We start from the raw sequence: 13046 nt of genomic DNA, 5'->3' as shown, positions 1-13046 counted from the left end.
AGAATTTCCGCAGCTTAAATCAAGCATTTTTTGAAAGAAAAACAGGCAAATCGACAGGGGCGTAGCCAGAAATTTCGTTCGGGGGGGGGGGACCAAAGTGATAGAACAATGGATTTGGCCATCTTTTTCCCTTTTTCGGTCATTTTCTCACATTTCGGGGGGAACAGACCCCCAAGTCCCCCCCCCCCTCGCTACGCCCTTGCAAATCGATAACTTGAAGTTAAAAAAAAATTCCGAAATATCTAGCTCCCATTAAAAAGAAAAAAAAAAACGATTCATTTCTGTGTTTCTTTAATTTAGATTGGTTTCTTTCGTAACGCACAGGAAGACACCATATTGGTTACCTTGTATATCCCTCAAGAAAAAGGAAAATATCACGTAACCCAAAAAGCTTCATTTAAGAACATTGAGCTACTTAACTACGCTCAGTGTTTAAGAACCAAGCTTCCCGTATTTTCTCGAGGAAATATGGTCAACTAAAACCAGAGATGTTTTGATTACTTTTAATGGGCGTGGTAACATCCAACTTGGCTCCTTGTGCTCTTGGAATAGTTGTGTGAGATGGTTTGTTTTCCTATCAATGGCATTTAAGCTGTATGTGACATATATGAAAATCATTAGTTCTATCTTTTGAGATTTACCATCTTTACATTATTTCGGAAAATGGATGATGGACTGGTATCTATATTATTGATCACTGCTAATGTTGGGTCGATTTTTGAAGATGTAAGTTGATGTTTAATTTTATTTTCCAATCAAATTTTTTAATGTCTCATTGCATTTAATGTCCATTTTCCATAAATCTGGAAAAGTTACTTCCATACGATATTAGATTACAAAATGTATTATTTTTCATTTGAAACGTCTTTTCTCGAAGTATTGTTTTTCTTTTTTTTTTTCTGTGGATGTTTCGGAGGATACTTAGTAGAGTGAAACCTGTATAAAATAGAACGTCGAGACTGAAATTACGCTTTGCGGAAACTTAAATTTTGGTAACATCACCCTGACTAAATTTACGAGTTTTATTAAACCAACGAGTATTAAACAGACATGCATATCATTGTTTGGAACTTTATCGTATTTGTTTCAAATTACTATACATTTTAAATTTCATATCTAATGTGTCAATAGTAAACTTCAATATATAACGGTTCTCCTGAATGGCAATAAAATGAAATTACACTTACACTATACAATGAGAACACTTACTTTTGTCAAAAATGAAAATTTTTTAATAATTTAAAAAAAATTGAGAAATTGCATATCTTTTTGATAGTGACAACAAGATCAACAATCAGTAACGTTTTTAAAAGAAAGATTTTACATCTCTGTAACTTGAAAGAGCTAAAGTGTAATCTCTTTTGGTGATGGAGATTTTTTTCTATGTCGAGAAAAACGTCCAGATCATGACAAGTTGCCAAGGGTGAAACGGAATCATGATTTCAGAGGTCTTTCCAAAAAATAAATAAAATATCGCCAGCACATTACCAAAACGGAACACTATAGCTGTTAAAATTAAAAAAAAATAGATAAAAAACTAATGACAATAACAAAATATTCGTAGACTAAATGAGGGATCAAGATTAAAAATATAACATCCTAGACCAGATGTGAGATTGAAAATAATAAAAATTCAGTGAGGGCAAAAAAACTCTCTGGGTTCAATAAAACAATGTTTGCATGATTCAAGCTATAATGTCTGTAAAAAATAGTATGTAAAAAATTAATAAAATTGAAATATGAAATGTACAACCTGAGAGAGAATGAGATGCTGGTGTGACATGTGGAAAAAGGCGACATGCTGGGAAAACGGTATATACAATACAATACAATGTAGCAACAAATGAATAAAAATTAAGCTCTGAAACAGGCATCTTCAACCTGTTGCTCATGAGCACCACGGTGCTCCTTGAAACACACTGAGTGCTCGATGCTCGTGTCTGATTTCATGCTCGCAAGCACTTGATCAACGTTCCAATCAAATACCTTGCACAAATTGTGTTCTGGAATTTAATTAATCCTGATTTCATGCATTCGTATATTGAACTTACCGGAAAGGGTTCTCTTCTATTGATGGATACGGGCCCTGATTCTGTCCTTAAATTTTATCTGAAAAAAATCTGGGTGGGTTTGGAACTCTTGATTGCACAGTGGTAATGGGCTGAATAAGATTTTCTAATATTGTTTTCCAACTTTCAGTTGGCTATCCCTTTGAAAAAAAGCTCTGTTGCCAGGATGGTTACACAGACTTACAACTCAAATATGTATGCATTAAATTTCAAATTCATACGTTAGCAATTTAACCAGTCAAGTGGTTACGGCGGCATTTGCCATCACTGCCATACGTAATGGTGGTGCCTACGACGGCATTTGCTGACGCACAGACTTTTCAGTCTTTTTCACATAGATATGATGAAATAATTTGTCATACATGTGCTGCCATCTGTACAGCCATCCTTTTACTTTATTATCTCATCACTAGATGGAGTTGAACAATTATATTTCAAGGTCTGAGATTATTATTACTATTATCTTTGTCATGTTTTGCAAAGCTGCATCCCCATCACTTTTTTTTTTCCAGATTTCCTATTCCCTTGTGAAGATGCATTTGTTTTATTACTCATATATCTTTTAGTAAAGGTTCAACTACTATGGTTCCACATAAATCCATCAACAACATTTCTTTTAGTCACAGGACATTATGCCCCCCCCCCTCTTTTTTGGGGTGTCATATTACATCTCGACACATTCGAGCTATTAAAAAACATGCTATAAAAAATATTTTAATATTTCAAACTTCCAAGAAAAGCAAAAAAAAGGGGAAAAGCGCACACATCTTTAAAAAAAAGTGGGCACTACAGGTAACGCTCAGAGAAATTAATTGGACAGTTGACTGATTAAATATAGATGCCACCCCTACTGAACATAAAACACACTCCAAACACTGGGCATATGGGTCATTCCCAAAAAAGTGTACCAACTGTTTCCGAGACTTTGTAATTTTTTTTACAAAATTTCAGAGCACTCTGATGGTAATTTTAATTTTTTTCGACACTGGTGTAAGAAATTAAGAGAATTTGCAGACTTGGTTGATTATCTCTAGAACTACTGTACCGATTTTAATGAAATTTGATATGTACATACATTGATTGATACAATACAAAACAAATGCCCATTCAATAATTGTAATACACACATGCATGATCGTGCGTAACACTCGTTGGAGTCGGAAGGTATGAAACAGCGGTTACAGAATAAACAAAAAAATGGGTTAATAGATGGGTTAATAGGGGGTATGGTCCCCTCTTACAGACATACAAAAAGGTCTCGCAGCGTGATTTCATACTTGAAATTAAGCAGTTTATCATTTCGTGTGGCAATTGGTCCCACTCGTTCAGCAACGCTGTTTTCATTCCCTGGATGGTTCCCGGAGGGGGGTTGCGAGTTGCAATTGCACTCCCCAGAGCGTCCCAGACATGCTCTATAGGGTTAAGGTCTGGAGATCTGGCTGGCCAATCCATCTGGTGAATATCCTCACTCTCTAGAAAATCGTCGAGCAGAAGAGCTCTATGTGGCCTCGCGTTATCGTCCATTAAAATGAACTCAGGGCCAACTGCACCCCTGAAAAAGCAAACATAGGGCTCCAAGACCTCATCCCTATACCTCACACCAGTCACAGTGCCTCTTTCAAAGACATGAAGAGGTGTGCGGCCATCCAACATGATGCCTGCTCAGACCATTAAACCTCCTCCGCCATAATGGCCGATTTTGCAGACATTGGAGGGTAGGTAGCGGGTCCCTGGTTCTCTCCATATGAACGTATGGCGAGAATTGGTGCTTAGGCTGAACCGGGACTCATCAGTGAAGAGAACGGTCGCCCATTGATCCATACTCCAATCTCTATGGTCTCTGCACCATGATAAACGGATTCTCCTGTCCGTAGAAGTGAGCTGGACGCAAACAGCAGGTCTTCTTGCAAACAACCCTCTCTCATGAAGTCTTTTGGAAACAGTCACCCTTGATACATGGGTCCCTGTGGCTGCATACAAGTCACGAGAGAGCTGAGAAGCTGTAGCACTCCTGTTACGCCTCGCTATAATCGACAAATGGCGATCTTCTCTGGCCGTCGTGGCTCTTGGACGACCTAGCCCAGGCTTTCTCTCGATGGATCCGGTATCTTGGAACTGTTTCCATAAGTTACACACAACGCTGGGCGTTAAATTCAACTCTCTACAAATCTGGACTTGAGATTGGCCTGCTTCTAGCCTCCCCACAATTCGTCACCTCATTCCATCATCTAAACGTTGGTGGTTACTCATTTTTACTGTTACAATTTGAAATTAACCGATTGCTGCAAAATAACACCAAGAAATTCGCAGAGGTGTGCTAGCGAACGAAATGCGTCTTTACTTACGCACTTATAAAGTCTGTTTCTCTACTGGCTCCGCCTACACACACGTGTACGCTTACGTATTTGACGTACAAGATTTGCATTTTTGTCTAGAAGCAGTGGTTTTACATTCAGTTCTTTTCATGAAATTCAATAAAATATGCAAATTCTCTTAATTTATTTCACCAGTGTAGTTCTTCATTTAATTCTCTGTCGTGCAGTGTTTCTTAATTTGTTTCAGATGGTATATAATTTTTTTTAAAAATCATTGTTTGTAGGAAAACATCAAAATCTGGCTTTTCCAGCTTTAAAAAGTGTTAAACAAAGAGACTTGGTGCAAACCTGGAATTTTTTTAAAGAAAACTTGGAATCACATTTTATATATGTGCCATAGATTAATAAAACTGACAATAAAATTTTGAAAAAAAAATTTTTTTTTCTTATGAAAAACTATTTTTTGTTCGTGTCCTGAAATTTTTCCAATTTCAAAACGTCCACTCTGTTACGGTCATTTGGGAAATATATTTTTATACCAGATTAAATCTGATGACACTTTTGAGCTCATTGAAAGGTTTACTTTTAATGCTAGATCAACAATTTTGGATTTGACTTTTGCAAAATGACTTAATATTCATTTTATGTTTTTAGTACCAAATTTTTCTCTGTCAGATGTCCACTCTGTTATGTCATTATAATTAATAATTAAGATTTTTTTTCATCTATATCAGCATCTAGTGATAGCACATGGAGATATGCTTCTGAATATAATGAAAGCTTTCACACACACAAATCCTTTAAATTTATAGCCTAATGAAAAAAATAATTTAGGCTAATTTGTCCACTCCGTTACGTGCCACTCTGTTACGTCTTCCAAAAACTCAACCAATGCAACAGAATTGAAACTATGATTTAAAGTAAAGTTTTCTTAGTTAGGTTTTGAAGTTTTAAGTTAAATTTAATAAGTTATCTATTCAATTTAAACCCTTTACCACATTCTCCCCATCATGTTATTTTTTAAGTTAAATGCGAAAGTTAAATAGTACAGATCGTCAAAATCACTGCCAGGCACAGATCCAGGGATATGTGGCATAAGGGGCATTTTAGTATGAATAAAGGTCGTTGTATGACAATACATTCTGTATATTATGGGACAGAAAAATTATTTCTCTATATTATTTTTGTTTCCTGGCCCTATCCCAAGTCTCACTGGATATCCTCTGGATCACTAATGTGAGAGACATAAACGCGAGATTTATACCAACACATGAAATTACCATTCAATTTCAACAAAAAATTTTTAAGTGAAAGAAAAATCGTCCTGATGATATAATATATATACAGCTGAGCAAGACCATTGTCCACTCTGACCAGATTTTAAACATTTTGCCAGACCAAAATTCAAACTACGAGGTGGGGGCGTGTGTTTTTAAAATTTGCGAATGGGGTGGACATTTTTCCAAAGGTTATAAAGGAGTCTCTGGTTTACCTATCACATTTCACCCTGTTATTTCTTTTGTACCAGATTTTTCTCTGTTGGTCCACTCTGTTATGTCATTTTTATAAGTAATGAGATTTTTTTTTTCATCCATATCAACATCAAGTGATAGTACATGGAGATATGCTTCAAAATATAGTAAAAGTTTTCATCAGTCATTTAAATTTATAATGAAAGGAAATAATTTAGGCTAATTTGTCCACTCTGTTACATGGAAGAAAGTGGATAAAACATGTATGAGACTATTTTTTTTCTAATTCAGAGCATTTAAAACACTACAGCATCATAACACTATGTTATGATGTATCTTTAATTTGTGAGAGATGATATTTAATCATTTTAAAAAATCATTTTAAACAAAACATCAAAATTGTGGGGTTCCAACACTCTGTTACATGGAAGAAAGTGGATAAAACATGTATGAGACTATTTTTTTTCTAATTCAGAGCATTTAAAACACTACAGCATCATAACACTATGTTATGATGTATCTTTAATTTGTGAGAGATGATATTTAATCATTTTAAAAAATCATTTTAAACAAAACATCAAAATTGTGGGGTTCCAACACTCTGTTACATGGAAGAAAGTGGATAAAACATGTATGAGACTATTTTTTTTCTAATTCAGAGCATTTAAAACACTACAGCATCATAACACTATGTTATGATGTATCTTTAATTTGTGAGAGATGATATTTAATCATTTTAAAAAATCATTTTAAACAAAACATCAAAATTGTGGGGTTCCAACACTCTGTTACATGGAAGAAAGTGGATAAAACATGTATGAGACTATTTTTTTTCTAATTCAGAGCATTTAAAACACTACAGCATCATAACACTATGTTATGATGTATCTTTAATTTGTGAGAGATGATATTTAATCATTTTAAAAAATCATTTTAAACAAAACATCAAAATTGTGGGGTTCCAACACTCTGTTACATGGAAGAAAGTGGATAAAACATGTATGAGACTATTTTTTTTCTAATTCAGAGCATTTAAAACACTACAGCATCATAACACTATGTTATGATGTATCTTTAATTTGTGAGAGATGATATTTAATCATTTTAAAAAATCATTTTAAACAAAACATCAAAATTGTGGGGTTCCAACACTAAAAAAATAACAGAAAAGGTAACATTTAAAAACACATTTGAGAGTTATACCAAAAAAAATTTTTACCATTTTCTGTAGAGGGAGGTACCATAGATGAATAAAACTAAAAACACAAATTAAAAAAAAATATTTTTAATTTAAACCGTTTTTCTTTGTTAATAGCCCAACATTTTTTCTATCTTGTGATAGATCAAAGATATCTCTTACATCCACTTTGACCAGATTTTAAAAATTTTGCCAGAGCCAAAATTCAAACCACGAAGCGTGCGTTATTTTTTCTACTTTTTGACTTAAGTGGTAATAATTTCCTTATATCGTGGATGTTTTTCAGATGTCATAGAGGAGTCTCTGGGATACCTTTCATATTGCCTATAGAGTTGTTGAAAAAATAAAAGTGTATTTAGAGTAATTGTGATTGCTTACTCTAAGTTAAACATTTCTGTTCACTCTGTTACGGGAAGCATTTTTGCAGTTCACAGGCAAAAAAATTGTAAAGCACTTCAAACCAAGATGTTAAATTATAAGTTATCAACCCATTGTCTGCCAGAAATAAAAAAAATTAATTTTAAGTAGTTGAAAAAAATGTAAAAAATAAACTTTTCTGTGCTATTTCAAAAAAATCATGAAAAATAATCAAAACGACAAAAAAAAGTCGAAATTTTTTTTAAACTTTTGTTTCTTTAAACTTTAAACATTATTTTAAGGGGTAAAAACAGCAGAAATAATATTTATTTTTTTACAGCGATATTTGTTTTTGTAACAGTGGACAAAACCCATCATTTTCAGTCATAAAACTCAAAAAATAAAATATTATTACAAAATAAAAGTGAAAAATATTTATGAAATATTAAACTTCAAGTCATTGGCTATAATTTGAGATCAATTTTATTTCGAAAATTCAACTTCAAATTTTTCATCTCAGAAATGTAGAATGTACACTTTTTAGGAATGACACATATATGTATTTATGAACTGACATCATCATCGTGCACCCCCAGACTTCCAAGTCTATCGCCGCCTATGTGTCAAGCTACAATTACTGCCATCACCTTGTAGATTCATATTGGTTTTTGGTAAACGTAGACTAAAATTCAGAGATAAAAGAAAAATAATAATGAAATAAACATTCCCCCCCCCCCTGAGAAATGCAGTTGAAAAATAATGTTCAGGAAATAGCAACCTCCTTTTCCACGATGGTAGATATTCTGGATAATGCCTTTCACAATCACTCGAGATAGCAAAGTATGAAGCAATTTCATGAATAACACAAATTTATTTTACAGAACAGCTATTACACGGTATATTATATGATATTTTAATTTATCAAGATTTATAATATATTAAATATTATATGATATTTTTATTGGATGAAACATTTGGAATTAATAGCAAAGTTAAAACTTGTAAAAAAAACTAGACTTCAGAGTGGGTACTAGGCTTGAAGTATCTAAGTTGTCTTGGATGTATGTACTTTTAATTATTTTATTTTTTGTTCTCTGTTGAGTTCATAGAGGACACTAAATTTCACAATAACATAGGTAAAAATCTTAGCTATTGTGATCATTTTAATTAAATATAATTTTTATTTCATTTTGTTGTCTGATTTATTCCAGAAGCTTTATTGATCTTGATCCTTCATTGTTCAATATACAAACTATACAAACAGTGTTAAACAGCAATTTCATTGATCTCTGCATCAGGCCTGTCATTTGGGGAAAGGGGGTGTTGCCCCGGCTTTAGAAAATACACTAGAAATGGTATATATATATACATACATACATACACACACACACACATACATACACTGAGTACGTGTTCTTTGCCCCCCCCCCCATAGGCGAAGATAGACTTGGAAGTCTGGGGGGGGGCACGATGATGATGATGTCAATTCGTATATGCATATATACATTAGATCAGTCAACTTCACCTTTGGCGCTGGGGGGGGGGGGGGAGGGGCAATGCCCCCTGTACCTCCGCCCATGTCCTCCCCTGGAAAAGTTGAAATGACGGCCCTGCTCTGCATAATCAAATACCCTGCTTAATTGGATATTCTGTGCTGGAGCGGTTGATATCAGTTTAAGCAGGGCCAAATGTTATTCATAATTTTTATAAATACAAATACAACGCCACAACAGGCAAAATGCCCAACAAGGTGGCTGAGAAAAAGATGCCCATAAAAATATGGATGTCATATATTTCAAAAATACAGCAACCCTATTAAAAATGCAATTAATAAAAGTTATAAACAATATATACACGTGATAAAATATTATACAATGCCCATAAAGAATACTTATGGTTGTCTTATTCTAAGTATGAATAGCTTCTCGATTTACCCCAACATGTTTATCGTTTACACATTCCCCAAAATGTTTAACTCAAATGGTTTGTTTTCCACAACCATCTCCTCACGCCAAACACGATTCTGTCAAGGATAAAATGCCGTTTGATTTATATTAGTGTATTTTTATTCACTATATTTCACACTTAGGGGGCGAGTATTTTCGGAATGATACAAAAGAACAGAGGCCGCACTTTGAAATTCCCGCTTACATTAACATTACTTTCAACAAGAAGGTGAGACAGTCTTTCACGGATACGGAAATCTATTAGTTAGAAATTATAGGAATATGGAATAGGTTGCCGTATGGTAAGTTGGTTAGTCTTTCATGGGTTTGTGCTATGAATGTCACTTCCGTATAATCAGTGGCGTCTTAAACAAAAAGCCCAGGTTAAACAAGAGTCCCTAAACCACTGAAGGTTTTCATCAATACGCATATGCATACAATATATTTTTTGATTTGGTCTTTCTTTAAAATAATAAAAGGTGCCCCGAAAAATGCTTGGGCCCATCCCGAACTCGTTAAGACATCCTTGCACGTAGTGAAATCTGTCGACTTAGTTGTGATCACACGACACTCAACAGTCAACGCTAATACGCAAAGCCTCTTTTGACTAGTCTTCGTCAAGCTTTGGTGTGCACTATGAGACTTTTTGAATAGATGTCATAATCATCGTCAGCATCACTTTGAGAGACAAGCACAGGATAATCCCCATAAAAAAAAAAAATATATATATATATATTAGGTCCGGCTAATTATTTTAAATGTTTTGGACTTAGGCTAATTACATTTAAAATAATATCCAAAACATTTAAAATAATTAGCCTAAGCCCAAAACATTTGAAATAATTAGCCTAAGCCCAAAACATTTGAAATAATTAGCCGGACCTAATTTTGAGTTGGATATTCATGCAATAACATTGATTTCAACTTTTTCTTTAGGGTGGGGGGACCAAATATCGCCCACTCAAGCCATTACTTTAATTACAGGACTAATTCATGTGCAATTTGTGTAAAAATTGTTCTATTCTATTGCCTAGACTATTATTTAAAAATAAACTGAATTACAACTCTAACATAATTTTAACACACCGGAAGAATTTTTTTTTGCGACCTCTGAATTTTTCCTGTTAAAAAAGTGTTCCTAATATCGCCCACTATATGTTCCTAATATCGTCTACATCGAAAATGGTGAACTTCTTTACTTTCCTCTTATCGCGTTTTTCGTGGGACCATTTCTTACATATCAAACATTTTAACCATGATTCTCCATGACAATTGCTTGAGTAAAGTCCTCCACAAATTGAACATTGGCCATCATTATCTTTTTCGCTACAACTGTTGTCGCCAGTTGACGCATATGGATTCATTCATCTTTTCTGAAGAGATCCTTCTCTTCCTTCCATTTTTCCGATTTGCCTTTTTTTCGGAACTGGTTCCTTTACAGCTTTGCCTAATGTTTCTTGCCAGTGTCTGTCCAGAAGTTGACGAACTTTCAAGTGATATAGTGCTTTTCCCTTTTTTTTTTTTCATTTCCAGAGACAAGTCAGGATATCTGTTGAAAAAAAGAGAGGCATTTCCTACCTGAATTTTTTTTTCTTTAGAAAATGGGTGGCGTAAATTATTTCTAATGGCAAGTTGAAATTACATCCTTTGTTTCAAGTCCATAAAATGTTTTATCCATTCGTTAATAATACTCAACAAATTGATCTTCTAAATAAGGAGATAAAAGAAGCCCTTCGTCCTAGTGGCACATCAAGTAATTTTTGAACTTCATCTTCACATTTTTTTACGTATTCTTTTAATGTCTATCCAGGTACTTGGAAATCTTCCGATGTTTTCAGTAGTGAAATCTCTAATTTTTTACCGCTATTACATCTCTTTCATTTTAATTTTTTTCCACGTCTTTCTATGAAACATCTGAAAAAATACCTACTTTTAAAGTGTTCGTAATATCGCCTATAGGGCAATAATGGGAACACTCAAGTGCGCGATATTGGGAACTACCTAACTCTCAAACATGGTGGTCCCCACCCTCGGAATCGAATCGCAAACCAAGAAACAAACTACACCAAAATGTAGCCTGTTACGATCGCTATCGCTGCCTCAAATGATATAACGCCATCACTTGAACTTTATTGATTATACTAAAAGTAATGAAACGTGTTTATTAACAAAAAGCCTCATTCATATTGGGAGAGACATCGCTCTAGTTCATAAAGTAAAATTTGTTAAAAAATCTTTGCTCTTCCTGTAAAACACTCGTAAACCAAGTCAATCATTCGCGATCTAACGTTTATTGTGTACTACTATCACTAATGACTCATGCGAATTGAAACGGTTTGTTCGTATTCCACATCAGTCATTTTGCGTTACCTTCCACCAGTAGTTTTTTTTAGTATTTTCTCACCTCGGAGTGAGCTGAAGCAGTTTGTTGTGTCTTCGTCAGGTCTTAAAAATAAATGAATAAAAATTAAAAATTAAAAAAAAATTAAAGTACATCACATGAAATTTCAGGTCTTCATTTCCAAAACCGTTCACACCCTTGTTCTATCATCTTTTGGTTAAATTCTAGCGTTGTGTGCCCCTCCGAAGACAGACAGGGTTGTGTAAAAAGTGTGGAATAGGAGAGCAGAAAAAATGAGACAATCGAGTAAGAGAGAGAGAGAGACATGAGAGAGAGAGAGAAAAACAACAGGCAAAATGTCCAACGAGGTGGCTGATAAAAAGATGCCCATAAAAATATGGATGTCATATATTTCAAAAATACAGCAACCCAATTAAAAATGCAATTAACAAAAGTTATAAACAATATATACACATGATAAAATATTATACAATTCCCATAAAGAATACTTGTGGTTGTCTTATAAATGGTTCAGTGCATTTTCTTTATATATCTAAGTTCAACTGTATAAATCTTATATTCTATGTTTTGTACTGTTTATAGTTTTTATATTATTTTGTATTTTTAAATTTCTTTTTCTGTTATTTCAGCCCGAAAGCTTGATGAAAATATGGGTTCAAGAAGTGTTGTCTGTAAGTCTTTTTACTAATAACAACTTTTCAGGTGAAAAAATACTGAACCACATTTCAGTTGATACAATCTTGGAAAAAATGATAGTCACTGCAAAAATTTGATAGGACAAATCATATAAACATGAAATTTTATAGGTGCAAGTATTAATGAAAAAAAAAAAAATCAGCAAATGCATTATGTAATTCCGTATACATAATATATATATATATTTCTACACATATTCAGGGTGCATAGCTAACAGCATGCGCTGCAAATTGCTAGCAAACCATTGATCCTAAAGGCATACTTCCAATTAGAAAAAGTATCCAAATAATGTGTAGACCTCAGATAAGTCATTCACATTGCAAGGGAGTGAAACACATTTACCCCCATTTTTTCCCAGCTTTTCTCTGTTTTTGCATCCAAATAGCTCAGTGAATATTGCGCTTAAAAATGTAGGGGTTTTTTTGGCCTCAGGAGAGGCAGGGCAACAACTTTCTAACTAGGTTTTAGAGTATTTATAAGTGTAGTAATTTCATAATTTATGAAACATTAGGCAATTACATTCTAATGCCTCACAATGGCCCAATAAAAAAAAGCAGGATTTTAATTTCAAGTAAATGTTGCTATAAATCCAGGTTTAGAACAACATGAAAAAAAAACATAATTGCACATT

General features: G+C 33.8%; 1 protein-coding gene across 3 annotated transcripts in view; it reads left to right on the top strand.

The window, feature by feature from the left end:
* Positions 1-537: 537 nt before the first annotated feature.
* The window catches only part of 5PtaseI (inositol polyphosphate-5-phosphatase A), a 150160-nt gene continuing 137651 nt past the window's right edge, over positions 538-13046 (top strand). Inside the window, exons 1-2 of one of the 3 annotated variants that reach the window (XR_016193602.1) lie at positions 538-726; positions 12349-12390. Coding sequence is in view for 2 of the 3 variants with exons in the window: in XM_089239657.1 (XP_089095783.1) it covers positions 664-726; positions 12349-12390 (105 nt within the window). In the remaining variant the exon portion in view is untranslated. The remainder of the gene's footprint in view (positions 727-12348; positions 12391-13046) is intronic. The other 2 variants (XM_089239657.1, XM_089239658.1) reach the window with 2 other exon arrangements.

Source organism: Pholcus phalangioides, unplaced genomic scaffold, assembly GCF_987345545.1.
Source record: "Pholcus phalangioides strain wild (caught in Gottingen) unplaced genomic scaffold, Ppha-v1.0 ptg000011l_1, whole genome shotgun sequence".
NCBI lineage: Eukaryota > Metazoa > Arthropoda > Arachnida > Araneae > Pholcidae > Pholcus > Pholcus phalangioides.
The sequence above is the reverse complement of the archived record's forward strand: the minus strand, read 5'-3'. Positions and strand labels throughout refer to the sequence as shown.